The sequence below is a fragment of the Natrix helvetica genome, assembly GCF_964273705.1.
Source record: "Natrix helvetica genome assembly, chromosome: 2".
Taxonomy (NCBI): Eukaryota; Metazoa; Chordata; class Lepidosauria; order Squamata; family Natricidae; genus Natrix; species Natrix helvetica.
Window position 1 is genome coordinate 35294174 of NC_138552.1, and position 20073 is coordinate 35314246.

At 34.9% G+C, this 20073-nt stretch overlaps 2 protein-coding genes across 3 annotated transcripts in view; one reads left to right on the plus strand and one right to left on the minus strand.

Moving 5' to 3' along the window:
- Positions 1–20073, minus strand: part of IQGAP2 (IQ motif containing GTPase activating protein 2) — a 134651-nt gene that overhangs the window by 25480 nt on the left and 89098 nt on the right. For both annotated transcript variants that reach the window (XM_081940132.1, XM_081940133.1), the window contains 11 exons: positions 19455–19618; positions 16968–17128; positions 16409–16533; positions 15427–15590; positions 8844–8934; positions 4792–4953; positions 3607–3749; positions 2666–2836; positions 1965–2048; positions 1280–1351; positions 920–989 (listed from right to left, as the gene is read on the minus strand). In XM_081940132.1, the coding sequence (XP_081796258.1) occupies positions 920–989; positions 1280–1351; positions 1965–2048; positions 2666–2836; positions 3607–3749; positions 4792–4953; positions 8844–8934; positions 15427–15590; positions 16409–16533; positions 16968–17128; positions 19455–19618 (1407 nt within the window). The remainder of the gene's footprint in view (positions 1–919; positions 990–1279; positions 1352–1964; positions 2049–2665; positions 2837–3606; positions 3750–4791; positions 4954–8843; positions 8935–15426; positions 15591–16408; positions 16534–16967; positions 17129–19454; positions 19619–20073) is intronic.
- F2RL2 (coagulation factor II thrombin receptor like 2) lies at positions 11049–13744 on the plus strand. Its single transcript, XM_081940136.1, has 2 exons — positions 11049–11239; positions 12387–13744. The coding sequence occupies exons 1-2, from the start codon at positions 11176–11178 to the stop codon at positions 13484–13486; spliced, it is 1164 nt and encodes a 387-aa protein (XP_081796262.1). The 5' UTR covers positions 11049–11175; the 3' UTR covers positions 13487–13744.

The following is a 20073-nucleotide window of genomic DNA, read 5'->3' on the forward strand; positions in this document are numbered from 1 at the left end:
TAAAAAGTTTTTAGTTGGCACCAAAAATGATAGTAATGTGGCTGCTCCTAACTCAAGTCTCTGTGGGGAGGGAATTCCATAAATAAGGTGACATCACAGAAAAAGCAACTTAGAACTAAGGAGAAATTTCCTGACAGTTAGAACAATTAATCAGTGGAACAACTTGCCTCCAGAAGTTGTAAATGCTCTAACACTGGAGGTTTGTAAGAAGAGATTGGCAACCATTTGTCTGAAGTGGTGTGGGGTTTCCTGCCTAAGCATGGGGTTGGACTAGAAGACCTCCAAGGTCCCTTCCAACTTCTATTCTATTCTATTCTATTCTATTCTATCCTATCCTATCCTATTCTAAAAAGCTCTTGCAATTGTAGAGGTTCCCATCTTCTCCTTTGTTTAGGAGACTTGAGGGAAGGCCTCATTAGATAATTCTTAAATCTGGGTAGATACGCATGGAAGAAGGTATTCCTTCAGATAACTTGATCCTTAGGCCAGTTAGGGCTTTAAGGATTAAGAACATTGAATAACTGAGTATAAACAACTTTGCAAGGTAGTCTCAGGTAGATTTGTAGTTGGGAAAACAACTGATGAATAAAAAGTGCTCTATGAGCCTCTAGTGACAGTAATGGATCTAGGACCACTCCCAAACTATGAACCTGCTTCTTTAAGGCATGTGCAGACCCCTCCAAGACAGACATGGCACTATTCTGCTGGAGAAATGTAGATATTTTGTCTGAATCAAAATGTATTGGCCATTATGCAGTCCATTATCCTGATCACGCAGCTTTTAGAACACCCAACATCTTTATCGGTATTAGATAAAAAGGAAAAGTAGAGCTTGGGAATATTCATTTTGTTATACAGTATGTACGACATCTAATTCCTTTTTATAGTGTATATTCATAAAATATTGTTCAGTACTTACTCAAAATTCTGTAATCGTCCCTAGCTTTATTTGCTTTAAGGAATGCTTGAATTTTCACAATTTCTTCATTCTGGAAAAAAAACACTTCATAATATATACAGTACGTTTACAATTATTATCCAGGAAACAAACTGGCTGCAAATATCTTTTGTAGTTTGTATTCTCATGGTATATACATACATACATACATACATACATACATACATACATACATACATACATACATACATACAAACAGATAGTGTTCACAATAGTCTTATTAATTTTCTCTTTCTTCTATCCTATGACATTGGGATAATATGAAATTTGTTGTAAGCAATTAACTATTAAACAGGAGAACAAAAAAGAGAAAAATCTTACATGATCTTTGAAATATTGTATTCGTTCTTTGTATGCTCTTCTTGCTAACCACATTTTGATCCATGACTGAATCTAAAAGTTAAAGAATTAAGAAATATTTACATGATCAATAGTTAAATATTTTTGCTTTTAGCATATTGTTAGTTTTTATTAGCATCTTATTTTTATTAGTTGGAATATAATGTTATATGCCTATGTGTCACATCTCACATTAAGACATGAACAAGAAATAGCTTCACTGCCCTTAAGCCAGTGTAAATTTTCTTCATTCAGTCTCACAAACCCAATGCATCACATCTGGCTTCAAATCTCAAATGAGATTTCCACAGTTCCATTTGCACAATTATACAAATTCTCAATGAAAAGCAGTCAGATGATTGGCATCTACTTTTTTAAAGCAACTAACAGGCATAATTAAACTTGCTCTTGCCCAATTTGTCCAATCTTTGACATTTCATCAGTGACTTCATCCCATATGCTTCAATGGGCAACTACAAAGGTGTTGCAAGCTGCAGAATACTTGTCACATTTACAATAGATTTTTTTTTAAAAAAACAGTTGAAACAATTCAGATGTACACAATTAAAATGTAGGAAATCAGAAAGATTATTAGGCCATAGCCACTGGGCAATAACAAGAATACCGAAGTTAGCTTTGTAAGTCACTACGGACAAGATATATTTACCTTGGTGATAGAGGCAACATTTCTCTGCAACATCTGAAGTCTTTCCGAATAATTTTTCTTTTGTTTATACCCTTTCCAAAATGCCTGTTTATTTAAAACACAAGAGGTATTAGCAATATGGCTAATACTAAATCAATTCCAAACTTTCTCTAAGCATAGCAAAGTTGTCATGCTTTCTGTTCTTGTACTTGCAAATTTCAGAATGGAACATTTTTTTCTTTTTCAGATAAAAATCTATATTGTGCTCTTAGAAGGTGTGCTTCTATTAAAATGTGACAGCAAACATGCTTTCTAAGCATCATTTATAGTAAGCTTTATTTTAGTTTCTATTTCGTTATTCCAAATGGAATAAATCTTACAATATTGGCCACTTAAAAATGTTATAATGATTGCTTTTCACTTGCTACACAATGTATAGCATAGAATATATATCACAAGTATCTTTTTTTTGCAAGGCAAGTTTAGGGATGGTTGTTAGATATGCCTGGTAAAACTACTTTATCTTCATAGGCTATATTCCATCCTTGATTTAATTATTAAAAACAGAACTTTAATTGCAGCCATTAATTGCACATTTACAAGAAAACCTTATCTGTACTGAGATGTTGGAGTGTTGGAAAACATAAAGAGGGAACACAGGTGCTGTATTTATTAATACTCTTCATTAGGTTATTAGTCATCCAATACTAGATGCATACTACCTGTATTTTTATCACTGATGGCTCCTGGGTTTGGAGGTAAGCTTTTCTTTCTTTATATTTTTTCCTGACTAAAAATCCCCTTGCTTTAGCTTGCAGCTGAATGATCAGGTCCTCATTTGCAAACCATAGTTGTTCTCTATTATAATTTGATGTGATCTCACTGACAATTTTCTACAAGAAAAAATAAATGTTAAGGAGACAGCCAAAATAAGAAACTCAGCAAAATCCATATTGTTTCAGCAGTTAACTACACTACACTTTCCAACCAAACTGACTGAAATTTATGTAGACTATATTTTAGTCAATTTTTTTTTTAGCTTCTTCTTTGGAATATTTTTCAAATAAGCATTTCTGAATATTAAACGGAAACTGTTAAATAGGTAAAGATCATAATTATTTTCAGTTTGATCTTTATAACCCACAGTAACTGACTGATTGACTAACTGATTATATTTACATTCTGTTTGTCATTCAGAGGCTCAAGGTGATATACATAGCACTCCTTCCTCCTCCTTTTTCTCTACACTAAAAATCCTATGGTTGGGTGGTTTGACACCGTGTCCTCAACCTGAAGTACAATAATCAGCATGAGTTTCTGAAGCTGAGGAGGAATTAGAACTTGAGTCACCCCACTGCTACACCAACAACCACTGCATCACACTGGCGCTCTTTTCCCCCCCGAGGATGTCTATGGCAGTAACAACAGAATTTCTTATTATTTGATAATTATTCATAAACTATAACATGCACCAATAAGATTAAATATAGTAACATAAAATAGAAATAGAAATCTTACTTCAAATCCAATGGAAACTGCAAATAAATAATATTCTAATACATCATTTTATTTGTACTGCATTTCATCCTTTGATCACTCCTGTATTCGCCAACACCCCCTCCACTTCTTATCCCTAGTAACCATTGTTTCTACAACATCTTACCTGAATCTCTTCCCCAGTGAGCCAGGATGTTTTGGGAGTAATTCCTTCAGAAGGAGTACATGTACCCTCTCCACTTTCTTCATTGAAATAATAATCATAACTACCTTGAATTAAAAATTTAATCCATGGGCCTTCATCAGGTTCTAAACATGTTGAAAACAATATTTTATTGGTTACATGTTGCTGAAACACATACATTTATTTTAAGTCTCTATCTTATATTTTAAAATACAATATATACAAAATATTTTTCTTGGCACCAAAACTTGATTCATTCTACAAATTGATAAGACAGAATGAAGAATTGGATCTCTCATTAGAAAAAATGGAAATAGAGTCCCTGTTGATCAATGGTATGTTACAGAGCTTCCACAAATGACCTTATGAGGGAAGAGATAAATGTACAAAGCATCGATAGGGCCCTTTTTTATTACCACCCAGTAACAAAACTAATAAGGCATCTCTGGGTATGTATTTGCATGGATACATGCATATTCTTTCTGTAATTCTTTCTGCAAGTGCAAAATAATTTACCTCAAAGTTGCTAAATGCATTTCACGTAGCCTCGTATACTTTGAGAGTTGATTTGATTTGAAAATAAGAGCTGGTTTGTATTATTGCTTTCTATTACTTGTCCCTGGTGTTTCAGGGGAAATAAACCAGTCATAGAAAACACCGGATGTTGGGATTGGTGACTCACTGATTGATTCAATGATACAGTTCCTGTTTAAACAGCAAGAAAGGTTTCCCCACCATAGGATCATCATTTAAATACTTCGCACAGAAAGCACGCAAACATATACAATTTGTGGGCAATAACACAGAAATGAAAATGTGTAGGAACAATACAGTATAAAATACAGAGGGAGCCTTTCTTAAAGATAGTTCAGATGGAACAGCTTCAGAGGCATGTAAAAAAATCTCTTTAATTTTCAGTTAAATCAGGACTTTAAAGGAACAAATTATGCCAAATTACCATTTGGTACTCATTAAATCAAAGCATCCAGGAAAACTTCAATAAATATTTTGAATCATACTCCTGGCCTCAACTTGTTTCAAGGCCAGCAAATACATGATCTATCTTCAACAAATATTTAATGAAATATTTAAATAAGAAGAGCGCTGGAGTACCTCAGTAGAATTATACATTTCTTATGCTATGTAAAATGGCACAAACAACAATACCTTTGGTTTTTAAATTCTTAGTTTCCTGCAAATGTTCATAGTAGATTTCAGCACATTCTGGAACAGCTTTCAGATTGAAATTAGGTGACTGTAAAATTGTGATGATCGATGCAGAATCACCTTTTTCTAAACACTGGTTAATCATACATATTCCAATAGCCACTAAGGAGTAGAATCAACGAAGTATTAGTATTGTACATTTCCCACAATATCTTACACAAAGAATAGGCAATCTGCATGTTTTTTCTTTCTGCACTCCCCCCACCCCCATATTAAAGGTTGTCTGCCTTTTAAAAGAAAGAATCAATACTACTAAGTTATAGGTGGTTCTTGATTTATGGTGGCAATTGGGATCAAAATTCCATTACTAAGCAATGCAGTTGTAAAGGGCTATGGCAATTCCTGCAGTCACAGTTGTCATTGTTAAATTACTCCTACGGGTGTTGGGAGAGGCAACTTTTTGCTGACCTCCCACAACCAAAGTCAGTAGGGAAACTGTTAGAAAGTTGAAAGTCCCAAGCTCACAGACAGGTAAGAGGCTGCTGCCGAGTGAAGGAGGGAGCAAGGGAGTGTATAGGAGTGTGGGGAGGGTCAGGAAGAGTAAGAGGGGAGGCATGGGATGGCAAGGATTGAAAAGCATACACAACCCCAACATTATAGATAAATATAGGATGGTGGTGACTTTGTACTCCAATTCATGTCAATCAATGACAAAGTTTAAATTTGCACATTAGTTTCCAAGACTAATTTGATTTTATTACATATCTAATTTGAACATATAAAATTAAATGGGAGCATGTTTTGTGCATGAATATGTACAGATGTATATGAACCTTTTGAAGCATGTTTTAAAGACTGAAAATCTGGGTGATAAATTGCCATGGAAGGAGCTGTATATAACACTGAGCCTTGAACAAAGACCTTCTTTGGCCAAATTTATAGTGGAAACTAGAGATATGCAAGGCAAAGACATGGGCTGTGACAAAAGCTATATTTAGCTTAGTTTAATATACATTGTAATTAAATATAGTTAATGCAATTACTTTCCAAGTATTTAATTGTTCTGCCCTTCTGTCACATTAAACATTCAAGGTAACACATTACAATTAAGGATAACTATTGAAAGGGTTCTGGGGAATGCATCCAAGATTTTCAAGTGACAAAGTCCTGTGCCCTTAAGTTTGACATTTCTGATCTACACTTTTAGAAGTACCATATGGTACACGGCCTCTGTTGAACGCATTCCAGAATGTAGGTGACAAAGCAGTATTTGTTATTTCTTCACACAGTGAAAATAGAATTAATCAAGATAAGGGATTCTCTCCAGATTCCTCCCAGATGTGCTGGTTTTCTAAGTGAAGCAATAATTGTCAAGAGGAGGGAGGGCAGTTGCAACCTTGAAATTCCTTATTCTTGTGTTCTAAACTAATATGAGATACCGAGAAGGCTCTACTGCTTGCTTCAGTTCAAGAGTTTCTCCTCTTAAATTTGAGGGATTCAAATTTTGGCAACTTATTTTTCATTTTTAATGTTGCATTTGATACTTGTTCTTTTTCCTCCCATTCAAGAAATCCTATTAATTTCGGATGACCATTTTATATTATTACATAAGGGTTGAGATACAAAGTATTTACAGATTGTTTACATTCCAGAATGTAACATCTTAGGAGAATGTTTGGCTTGGAACATTGGGAACAAAGCTCCCAAAGAATATAAATATTTAGATTCAGAGTCCATGGCTTCATTTTTAAGCAAAAAACAGAGGAATGAATTGCTGTCTTAAGGTATTACAAATAGTATTTGTACCTTTGTTGCTTATCATTATGTCACCCTTTAATCTTTTTACACATAAAACAGGGGTGTTAAACTCAAGAACCACGGGATACCTCCAGCCCACAAGGTGGTTAGATCTGGCCCGCGGGGCCACCATGGAAACAGCAAAGGTCTGGCCCGTGGTGCCTTTGCCAGTAAAAATGGACCTCAGGAGGGCTGTGCAGCCCCCCAAGCTCCATTTTCATTGACAAAGGGCTGCAGGAGGCCGTCGCTGCCAAAAACGGAGCTCCATTTTTGCTGGCAGAATGCTAGCAAAACAAACTATTAGCAAAAGTGGCATTTGTTCACAAGGCAAAGAGGCATTGAGAAATGTTTCCCCTTTTGCATTTGAGCATCTAAGAAGGGACAGGAAAGGAGAAAGGGAAAGAGGAAAGACAAATAAAAAGGGAAGATGGGAAGAAAGCAAGGAAGGAAAAAGAAGGAAAGAGGGGAAGGAAGGAGAGGGAGGGAGGGAGGGTCTGAGGGAAGTCCTGCCTTAGCACTTGGCCACCAGCAGCCCTGCTGCCCTTTTGCCATCCCCTTGTCTCTGTTTCCTGATCTCTCCTGGTGGTCTTCCATTCTATTGCTGAGGATCCTTTGGTTACAAAGCTGGGTCTCCTTGCATGGAGAGGGAGTTGACCTCCCTATGACCCACACACTTTGCCCTCCCAGGCACACTATGAGCAGCCTGGCCAAGTAGAGCGAGAACTGCAGCAACAGCCTCGAGGAGGAGGTAAACACTGTCAGGCACCGTCTCGGAGAAGCAGGGCTGGGCTGTGCGGTCCTGGTGCCCTGGGAGCTTGAAGCCTGGGATGGGTGCTTGCCCTCTGCTGCCTAGGGCTCTAGACAGCCTAGACCACCATCTGGGGGGTCCTCTGTGTGGCCTGAGAGACACGGCGAGTCTCCTCTGAAGGAGAAGGATTTGACCCTCTCCCTGGTCTCATCTTCCTCTGCAGGAGACAATGGATTCTGCCACAGCCTCACCCAGACCACCACAGGTGCCCCCTGACATGAGTGATGTCGAGCTGGTCATGTGCACCCTGGCCATGCCCACCCTGGCCACACACCCCTGGAGGTCAAACACAACCCTGATGTGACTCTCAATTAAATCAAGTTTGACACATGGATCTGCCACCACATGTAAATTGGCATATTTTAAAAATACTAATTAGTTAAAATCTTCCCCCCACCAACTATGCTTAATGTACCCAATACCAGGCTTTCCATATCTAGGTTGTAACAATCTAGACAAGCACTGGGGAAAGGCAGAGATCAGAGAATTGTACCTTTTGACCACCATCAAATTCTCATTTAGATTTTTTCAGCCCAGATGCCATCAACACTTTGCAATTCTCATATTGTGACATGATTTAAAGCTATTTTATGAAGCTTTTCAGAATTATCGTAGCAAATATTTTTGTCTATATGATTTCAGATAATCAATCACTTACAAATAAAAGGTAGTTTCCTGCAATATATGCAGTATTGTAATGAACAGAATGACATCAATGCTAAGTGTAATAAGCATTTTAATTAACTCTGAGCAAGATTCCTAACAGGTGTTTGCCTGTTTAATAGGGAACTTGACGTACGTCTCTACATACTCAGCAGATTCCCAGAAAAACATTTCTTTTTGTTCAGCTCTCAATTGATCAGCAATATAGTTGGGACCTTAAAGATCAATTTTAGTTCCCTTTCATCTATTTAATTCTGTTTTCTAAAGACCCATTTGCGCAGAGCTATCACATCTGGACTGCAAAATCCTGAAGACCAACTAGACAGTAGCAAAAACTTTCTTTCTGTATCTTTTTGTTCTCATCTGGTATTTATCCAGATTTTTGCAGACTTGAAATAATAACCATTCAGTTGATACAGCTTCCTGTTGCTAAAGTGGCCAAATAGATGTCTATGAGAAGTCCTTAAGTTTAAAATGCAAAATGATCTTTCCACACACGTACGGAGAACCACACACAGCTTGTAGGGTGCATATAGCCATAATGACAAATAGTTACTGATTGCCCAATTCTCAAATTCAGGAGGTCATTGAAGTCAAATTGTGAAATCATTTTAGAAGCTCACATCTGTTGCAAGATGTTGCACATTAAGTACTTTCATACAATCAAGTTGCCAAACATATGTTCCAAGATAGAAGATTAATTTGAGAATGCATGCTGAAATCAATTATAAATCTAGTAGCGACTGCAAAAGAAGTAGGGCTTAATATTCAAATCAGTTCTCACATTTTGATGCCTCTTCCAAGTTTCTGTTAGCATCATCAATTCCTTTCTGTATTTCATCTAGCCAAAGCATGGATGAACTATCATGAGATTCCTGGTTAAAACAAAGATAAAACTAGACATTACAATTTTTGAAAATTTAACTTGGTCAACCAAAATATCCCAAGATTATTAAGCTGTTCTAAAAAGGGGATACTGGTATGCATTTATATTATGAAAATTAAAGGCCTGATAAGGACTAATTGCAAAGGGAGGCCTACTCTCTTTCCTTCCCAGAATACCTATTAATTCTCAACACAACTCACCTTGAATTATCTCTATTGTACAGAATGTCTAGAATGTCTATGCTTTCAGTTCATGTAAATCACACTATCATTACTATATCAGATAAGATGTATTAGTCTAATGTGTTAATACTTAATATGGTTTTTAAAACCATAATTGAGAGTTATATTCAGTTTTTATAATTCTAATTTTCTACTTATATATTTGAACTTACATAAAACATGGATTGTAGGGTACTATAATAATTAAAACAGCAGGCATGTGTATTTAAAATGTATTCCCAGTGAAAAACATCACAATCAAATGAACAATCGAACAAGTTCAGAGATATTTCACGAGAAGAATCCTCTACTCCTCTGCTCGCAATAGAATACCTTATGGCACCAGACTTGAAATTTTGGGCTTAGACAACTTAGAACTTCGATCCGTCCTAAGCGTAGTACATAAAATTATCTGTTACAATGTCCTACCTGTCAATGAATACTTCAGCTTCAACCACAACAACACACAAGCACACAATAGATACAAACGTATGATAAAGCGCTCCAAACTTGACTGCAGAATATACGACTCTAGTAACAGAGTTGTCAATGTCTGGAATCCACTACCTGACACTGTGGTTTCTTCCCCAAACCCCCAAAACTTTAACTTTAGACTGTCTACTGTCAACCTCACCCCATTCCTAAGAGGTTTTAAGGGGCGTGCATAATATTCCCTTGTATTCGTATTCATATCATGTATTCATAATGTTTATACTTATATCTGTTATCTAATTCATGTTTCACAAAATAAATAAATAAATCAAAATAAAATAGAATGATACATACATGAAGCTGAATCAAATACCAGAGGAAAAGTTAGTTTGTAGTTTCAAGATTCTTGAAAGGACCAATAAATAATATTTGTAGCTCAGGGTTGAAATGAGGGGTCCTTGATGGTCTCTGAGCTTGGCTCCTTATAGATGTTTCATTACCCAAACTAGATAACATCATCGGTGCTACTAATTAGGTAATGAAACATCTGCAAGGAAACAACCAAGCCCCAAAAGCACTAAGGACCCCTCATTTTTGAATGGAAGCAGCGAAGTAAAGTAGCTACATTCAGCCCTGACAAAAACAGCACAAGGAGTTAAGCAAGGAGTATGAAAAAGGCAGAACTAGCCCACAGAAAGTCGAGGTAAGAAGACGACTCCAAAATTATAGCAAATTTGCTCTAAAGACAGAAGTTTCCCAAACGGAAGACCAGTTATATCTCTTTGTTTTTCAGTTATTTTCATATTTTAGCTTCCTAAGGATAATTCGGAAAATATTTTATATAAACCAGCTCCTAGACTGGAGTACAGCTCCATGGCTAAGGATGTGACCAATGGTTTCATCAACAGTTCAAAGAAGCAGGCATTCTCTTTTAATAGTCTGTTCCTCCTTTGTGCTAAGAACAAATTCCTTATTAAAATGCTATAAAGTTATTTTTACAATCCATTTGATTCTGCAATTCATTTTCCCAGACATATACAATTTTGTTAAAATGAATTGCTTGCTAGATAATGTTACGTGACTCTAGCTACGACTTCTCTTTCCAGTTGCAAGTTAGGGTTACCAAATCGGGTTACCAAATCTGGACTGTAAAAATCTAGTCAACTACTAGAAGAGAACAGAAAGTTTTGTATGTTTTTGTCCTTCATGTCTGGTAGCAATATGTTCCAATGAAAATGTAAGGAGACACTGTAAAATGTAAACAAATGTTTTTAAATTCAGTCACTATTTGTACAAAATAATTATTTCATTCTCTACTAACAGTACTTCAAGAGTTAATTCTTGTCTGTGTTGATTGGAAGTTTAAGCAGTCACGCCCACTTCCGCATTCTGATGCCTCATACCCTGCTCACTACAAGAAAAAGGACAAATCAGCCATTTTCTGCAAAATTGCTAAAGAGGATGAGTTCAGTAAACAGATCGGATGCTCTGAGCTCTTTTCACTAAAATGGGGATTAAGCAAGACTCTACAAGTTAAAATGCCTATTGTAGAAAATTAAGAATTGATCACTGCTACAATGAAAACTTGGATCCTATTGACAACTGGATTGTTCTATCTGTCTTCCTGTTTGTGCCGGAAAGGTAAGATATGTGATTTTGTGTGTCAGTAACTTGACCCTTTTTAATTTTGTTAGCAACTAGATCTGCTACTGAGAGAAAACAACCATACAGGCTCAAATAGGTTATTAAAGAAGGTCTCAAATCAGATGGATTTCCCCTTTAAATTAATGTTTTTTTATTCATGGGACATGGATAGAAAACATTGCATTACCGTTTAGTGATATGTCCCATTACATATGGATTAGCAATCACTTAAAAATATACACCCTCAGAAAGAAGGGAAAACATACATTTTGTTCTTCAGCTATTTATTAAGTAACATAGTTCTAAATAATTTTTTAAAAATACTTACATCCATTTGAGAAGCCCTCTATTACACAGGGGTGGACAATCTTCCTTCCTTCCTTCCTTCCTTCCTTCCTTCCTTCCTTCCTTCCTTCCTTCCTTCCTTCCTTCCTTTCTTACTTACTTACTTACTTATACAGGGCTACATTCCCTCTCAAATACAGGTAGTCCTCAACTTACAATAGTTCATTCAGTGACTGTTCAAAGTTACAATGGCAGTGAAAAAAGTGACTTATGACTGTTTTTCACACTTACGACCATTGCAGCATCCCCATGATCACATGATCAAAATTCAATGTGTGGCAATTGACTCATATTTATGACGCCTGCAGTGTCCCGAGATCATGAGATCATTTTTTGCAAACTTCTGACAAACAAAAGCCAAATTCACTTAACAACCATGTTAACTTAGTAGCTTCACTTAACAAATGTCATAAAATGAGGTAAATTCACTTAACTACTGTCTCACTTAGCAACAGAAAACAGAGGGCTACCTTTAATCCATTGAGAAATGCAGGACTTTTAGGGAGCCAATTCTCATCCCCCCCCCCCCTTTCAATGTCTTTCTTTTCCACTAAGAGTTATTTAGAATTATCCTCAACACAGCTAATTTTATTCCCTAACATAATATAGAACAAACAAAGCTTATTTGATAAACAGGATACTTTTCCAGTCCTCTATTTTCTTTCTTAAACGAACTTTAAAATGTCACTCTCCTGTTAATGCTTGTGGAATAAGTCTTCTTTATTAAGAAAGAAACTTTTAAATATCACTGCTTATTTCTGTTGTACAGTTTACATTTTCATTGTTTTTCAATTTTTAGAAAAGAAGAATGAAAACAGCAGTTTGAACTTTCAACATGATAAATCACTCCCCATTAAGACTTTCTATGGCACTCCGCAAGATATGTATGAGCCGATACCTATTTCCGCCCTAGATGGACTGACAAAGCCCAATCACAAAAAAGAAAAGTGTCCTATGGACATATCCAACATCTCATCACTGAAAGTAAATAATATCACCATGGAGTACCTTACTAGCTCACTGAGTGTGAAGATGTTACCAGCTATATACATAGCTGTTGTCTTAATAGGAGTACCAGCCAATGTCGCAACACTGTGGATGCTGTTTTTCAGAATCAGATCAGTCCGTACTGCCATATTCTACACAAATTTGGCTATTTCAGATTTCTTTTTCTGTATAATGCTGCCATTCAGAATTGCATACCACCTGAATGGCAATAACTGGATATTTGGAGAAGCAATGTGTCGAATCATGACTGCTGTCTTCTATGGAAATACATACTGCTCCACCCTGCTTCTCACGGGTATCAGCATCAGCCGTTACATGGCCATTGTTCATCCGTTTACCTTCAGGACTCTACCTAAAAAGTTCTTAGCTACTTCAACTTGTGTTGTGGTGTGGACGGTTGTTTTTTTATATATGCTGCCTTTGATAATCATGAAACAAAGCTATCGTCTGGACCAGCTAAATATCATTACCTGCCATGATGTTTTTAATGTTTGTGAAACTATGCTTCCTCTCCAACACTACTACTTTATCTTCCTTGCAGTGTTTGGATTTATGATTCCACTTTGCATTGTTATTTTTTGTTACGTTTCCATTATTCAAACACTCAAGGCTTATGAACAAAAGTGGTTCTGGTACATCAAAATTAGTCTTCTTGTGCTCAGCATTTTTGCTATTTGTTATATTCCTAGCAATGTTATACTAATTGCTCATCATCTGAATTATTATTATAGTTCTAAAGATAATTTATATTTCTTTTATCTGATTACTTTATGCCTAAGCAGCCTGAATAGTTGTCTTGATCCTTTCCTTTATTTCCTGATGTCCAAAGTCAATGACAACACCAAGACCTATCTCACCATGGTTAAAATAGCTCAGGAAGAAAAAACATGACATGTCTCTCCTGTGATATTTGATAGCTGCAGATACATAAATTTTTGACAAAATTACCTATTTAAGACTTCTATTTTTATAATGTCAAACATCAAATTATATGCAAATACTTAAAGCTATTCATATTTATTTCGCTGGGGAAAATGTTTAATTCCCAGGGTTAAAAGTTACACTGGTACTTTGGTTTGATCATGCTTTGGTTGTAGCATATCTTTATAATTGACAACAAAAAATAAATAAGCCCGGACTTTTTTTTCAGCAATGAGTGATTCTTTAAATTTAAGCAATGTTATATTTCTAACATGTCTCAAAAATATTTTACATTATGATTTAATGTTTAGTTTTAATGATTACTTGGCTAAATTTGAATGCTATTAATTATTATATTAATTAAGAATCTTCAACTTCTCGACCAATTTAGTATTTAATCCTTTAAAAAAAATCAACAAGGTAGTAATACACACACTTTATTTAAGCAGTGAAGCTACTGATTACACAAACATTTGGAAGCTGAAGGCTTTAAGAGCCTTTCATGTTCATAGTCCCAGTGGAAGGCCTTTGTGTATCACAGGGGGTTAGACTACCCCCAAGGTCCCTTCCAATTCTGTTATTCTATTAGCCCAGCGGCACCAAGCCCTAAAGGATGTAAGCCACAAAATTCTTTGAGAAGTGTTAAGTTCCATGTAGCCATGTCACAAGGAAATCAGTCTTCTAAATGATTTGTTAAGCCTTAGTTGCTCCTGTTTTATGGGCAATTCCCAAATTTCATTGCTAAACTAGAAGATTGCATGTACTGCTTGACATAATAGCAGCTAGACAATATGGCAAACATAATAAGCCGGAGTTGTGCACAATCTAAGCCTAGAGTGGGATGTGGCTGTCAAATGTTTTGAATATGCCCCCAAATATTAGCTGAAATACTGTAGATACCAAATCGCCTCAAAGGTGCTTTTTAAAAAGGCAACCGGACTATGTTTTTCCCCTTGAGGAAGAAAAGATGTTTTGCTTCTTATCCAAGAAACTTCATCCATTGTGGCTGAATGTTGGGGTGGAATTGAGGAAATGGAAGAATAAGTTCAGACTAATCTATTTGTTATGCAACAACCATGATCTGAATAATTGACAATCTCCATAGATGATACCAAATTGTAATCTTTAATGTTACATGAGAAAAAAAAAACTATTCTGCATGTAACGTATTAACTATATCTTAGCTAAATTTAAATATAAATGAAATAAAATTTATTTTTTGCTCTGATTCTACAGTAACACACCCCTGTAGTAAAAAATAAAAAAATGACAGTGATTCCACTTTTGCATCATAGGACTGCAGGATAGGACAGCTACATTTCATAAGTGTGCAGGACAGGACAGCTATATTTCCTAAGTGTGCAACAGGTTTCATGTTTTCACAATATTATGTGACTATTTTCTCATTATGTAGATAGGCATGGGTTTTACAAGGGCAGGGTTACGTGTAAGATTACAAACTGCTCAATCTCAGATCAAAACCTTCATCTAAGCATTTTTTTCTGTTATAGAATATAACATCCACAAAGATGCAGGGAATTTGCCAATAACCCCTAAATCCATTGTGCAAATTCTTAAAAATCCAATCCCAAGAATTTCATTAAAATTATGTTACTGGTATAATAGTATTTAAAGAATGCATAACAGAGATTCAAATTCATTACTGAGAAGACAATTAGATCTTTGAAAATGTCAAGCTGAGGACAATTCATAATTCCCTAGCACCCCAAGACTCCACAGAATATGCAGAAACAAAATGTTTTGTCTACATTTTGAAAGAGAGGGGTTTTAGGGGATTTACATCTTCCAGAGATGCCATCAGCATACTGTAATAAATTATTGCAATGCATATATATAGGAATTACAAAAACCTGTGACAAAATGGGGAAAAAGTACTGAAAATTGTCTACCTGACATTTGTGTGTTTTTGCATCATTCAAAACTGCTTGATAATGACAGGCGTTTGCTTCTTTTATATTCTGTAATTTTGCTGTGGGAAGCAGCAGTGTTTCTATTGTTCTTATTGGATCTCCTCGATCAATAGCCTCATTAATAAAACCCACTGCCAAAATTTCTATTAAAAAAGGTGTACAGTTAATATACTATTAAAGAAATGTAACTGTAGTTATGTATCAATATTCAAACTGATTTAAACTAATAATTCCAAATTTATTGTTCAGCTTTTAATTATTACATTTTTAAAGTACACAAAAATATACTTTTATTTATGAATGACTGATTGAAAGAAACATATCAAAATTACTTAGTAGTCTTAAGCAATTTTAACTGGACAGCAATATGGGAATATACATAAGTGAACTATAACTAGAGGAAGAACAATTTGAAACTCATTTCTTCTAGTTTAATTCTCCAAATATCTATAGAACACTTGTAAATTATCTGCTTGATTCTAATAATAAAAGCTAGATTAACATATGCATGGCTGTCTTCATTATACTAACTTCATGCTATTTTTGGAACAAAGATGCTCAAGGCTTCTTGTTTTTACAGATATATGAAGATCTGTTGAAATCTTTTTGAAGCATAGAAAGTCTACCATTAATTCAACAGTTTGCTGCTATAATTGAATTATCTCCAAACTGTTTTTTAAATGGGTTTGATGGTTGAAATGGAAATGATCTTCCCTATATTCAATAAATAAAGGGAGGGGTTTTTTTTTCAGGCAACACACACAAAACATTTAATATGTAGTTTCTGGTTGACGAGTTTTTGTTATGGCTTGAAATCCCACAATCCTGGATTATTATTATTATTATTGAAACGAACTGAGTACTGTAAATGAATTAATGCTGTTTAACATATATTATATGTCGATCCATATTTTATTATTAAAATGTATGAACGAACAGTTAAATGGATCAAAATACTTACTATCATTTTCTTCTTGAATTTGTGTATTAACCATGTCAATACAATTCTGGATGTCATTCCAGCTTAAATGTTCTTGTCCTTGAGACAAAGCCTCTAATTTAATAGACAGCAAGGTGTCAGCATAACTGTGAAGAAACAATAAAAAAATTGTTTGTACTGTACTATAACCTAGAGTTAGATTAGCTAAAAGATTATCATAACTTTAACTTTAACTTTTATTTAATTTCTAGACCGCCCCTCTCCCAGAAGGGACTCGGGGCGGTGTACAGTCATATTAAAAACAGTGAATATACATAATATAAATATAAAATAAATATAGGGCTGGAGGAGGTAGCAATAGTTTACTGTACAATTTTAGTTAAAGTTAGATTAAAATTTTAAAAATTTTAATCTAACTTTAAAAATTATTTAATCTAACTTTAAAAATTATTAAAATAGTTTAATAAACAATTGCACACAGAAAAGCACCATTAAATTATAGAACTTGTATAATTATATATTTTTTCTTAAAATATTAGTGATAAATAAGTCACAGAAATACATCTGTAATTGTTTTTACCGTTGCAAGTTCTCTTCCTCCACGTTGTTAAAACCAATGGATGGGTTGCTGAGGCGTTCTTTTATTGCCTCTATGTTCTTACTTTCCAAAGCTTGATTTAACAGCACGACAGCTGAGAGCATTTCAACAGCGATAGCCAGTTCATCATGAGCTAAGTATTTCTGTAGAAATATATTCAGATCAGCAAAAGGAAAGCTTTCAATATGTAAAAAATGAGTTATGGCTTAACCCTGAAAAAGCCAATGCCAATATTGAAGTAATACGTCTATTAAGCCAACTGCATTTTTACCAAATAATGTGTAAGCTTTCAAATTTCATCTTAGAAATGCAAACACATATCATTTTGCAAACATTTTAACTCACCTAAAGTATTGCCTCAAGAAACATTTGAAAATTATTTTCATTCACAGTACACAGTAGATGACAGGTTTTGCTTACTTAAAATTAGTACTTTTTTAAAAAATTAAGAAAGGCCAACCTTAACTATCCGAAAATACAATAATTATTAGCTTGCATATTTCTCTGAATTATGTGTGTGTGTGTGTGTGTGTGTGTGTGTGTGTGTGTGTGTATCTTGCCGAAACGTTGCCAAGACAATCTCAATCTTACACGGGAAATGACCCGAATACAACAAAACCAGCATATATCCTGCCTAAGATATAATACAGCCCAGGTTCGAATCCCAGTAAGGGTATGGCTAGCTGATGAGAGCTAATTAGCTCAAAATAGATCTATACTAGTCTCCCTTTATTTATTTATCAGTACAAATACAACACAAATATAAAAAGGCAACATTAAAAATAAAAATATGGTTTTCTGCCTGCATGGTCTTCTGTGATAAGCCGAAGGACAGAAAGAGGGAGTAGTGACCTTCCTCCCATATTTAGGCATACCAGGGGTTGTAACATAAATACATATATACATATATAAATACATATATAAATACATATATACATATATACATATATATACATACATACATACATACATACATACATATATATATATATACAATATATATATTGTATTTGTACTGATAAATAAATAAAGGGAGACTAGTATAGATCTATTTCGAGCTAATTAGCTCTCATCAGCTAGCCATACCCTTACTGGGATTTGAATATATATATTTGTTTTCGTAGATTTTCATGGGTGTAGGTATGCTGGTTTTGTTGTATTCGGGTCTTTTCCCGTGTAGGATTGAGATTGTCTTGGCAACGTTTCGGCAAGATCTCACTTGCCATCTTCAGGCTTGGGCTTAAAATGGGATCGGAGCTGCCGTCTTTCTGTAAATCTTGGTGGGAGGGGATGGGGTGCTGGCTTTGTTTCAGTAAGTGGAATGATTGGTTGTGTGGTTGTATCATGATTGGTAGATTGGTGCTGATTGGTGCTGGCTGTGTGTGCATTGTTGTTTTGTATTGTAACGGCCTGGGTGGTGGGTGGTGTTCGTTTGTTGGCTAGGGCTGGTTTCCAGATGTTTGGTAGGCGGGAGGTATCATCATGTTTATTCATGTTGTGGGGGTGTTTCTCAATTTCGATGGCTTCCATAATTATTCTCTATAAATTCTATATTTATTTATTTATCAGCACAAATACAACAGAAACATAGCAAAGGCAACATTAAAAATAAAAATATGGTTTTCTGCCTGGTCTTCTGTAATGAACCGAAAGGACAGAAAGGGGGAGTAGTGAGCTCCCTTCCATATTTGGGCATACCAGGGGTTGTAACACAAATACATATATATATAAATTTTAATGTTATTTCATTTTTGATTTTATTAACCATACAGGAATGAACAAGCAAATGCTTTTATAGGCATTTTGCTCTCTTTCTTTGCTTCTCTCTATGCTATCTTTTCTTCAATACTCCATATCATCATTTTTTTTATCCTTTATCCTTTTTTCCTTCTTTGTTGTAATTTTGACAAGAAAATTAGGAAAATTGATCCTGTTGCAAGAACCGCTTTGAAAGCATATATTGCCTCCCAGCCACAATAGCTAAATTGTTCAAATACAAAACAACTGCTGACCCATTGATAAATAAACTCAAGGAGCAAAATCTGAAGTAGAAAGAGGCCTAACAAAGCCTCTGCAACAAGAGACCTTCTTTTAGCTGTAAACATTGGTAATCAACTTTTTATAGCAAAGAAAGGATTCCTTGAGGTAGGTCAGGATGACCAAGGCTAAACTATCAGGGATGTTAAATCCATCCTCAGATAAAGTCTAGCTCAAGAACAGAATTATTAAGTTAGGACTACATATGACTTTAGAAACAAATGAAAACATTTTAAAAATCTAGTATTTTTTCTTATATCTTCTACAATAATGAATATACATTTGTGCAAATGCACTGACAACCAGGATAATTTTACAAAATTTTACAGAAAGTGCATGTTTAAAAGTCAAAGAAGAAATTATGGATAATTTAGTATATCTATTTTCCAGTTAGTTGGCTTTGGGGACACATTCAAATAACTTCCATCTTACCATAGCATTCTGTTGCTGGAGATTGAAGAGTTCAGTCTGATAGACAGAGGCAGCAGAAGGATAAACGCCAGGTAACTGGGCTTCAGGTTTCATTAAAGCAGCAATTGTCATGTTTGAGTCACAGTTACGAATTGCAAGGTTAATATTGTCAACTGCAATAAGTTCTAGTGCCAAAAAAGAGAAATATCCAAAAACCCAGTTAACTCTCCTCCACCGCATACTACTATACAGATTGTATATCTGGTATTTCTAATGATATAAAAGAAGAAAATTGTTACATTGTTTTTTAAAGCTAATTATGCCACCGAAATCTGCTGAAAACTACCAAAAGCAAAAAAAAAAAAAAAAAATCTAAAAAATATTCCAAATAAAAGGTGCTCATAACCATGCAAGCTTATACTTTATATTTTGAAATTTAATTTGACAGGTTTTTATCAAATAATTTAATTAAAATAATTGCATTTCCTTGACCTTTGGTTTTTTTTAAAGGTAAGAAGTATAATCTAATATTTCTTATTAAATTAATCTAATCAAAGATTAGGGAAATAAGAAAAGTGGCCTACTCAATATTAATTTGTATTCAAGAGCTGTATTACCATAAAGGGCAGAAATTTGTTTT

What these genes read in the sequence shown, in the direction of transcription:
- F2RL2 (XM_081940136.1), top strand. Translation starts at nt 11,176, where the DNA reads ATGAAAACTTGGATCCTATTGACAACTGGATTGTTCTATCTGTCTTCC. An exon ending in TTCCTGTTTGTGCCGGAAAG is followed by an intron (nt 11,240 to 12,386) that starts GTAAGATATGTG and finishes TTCAATTTTTAG; the next exon opens with AAAAGAAGAATGAAAACAGC.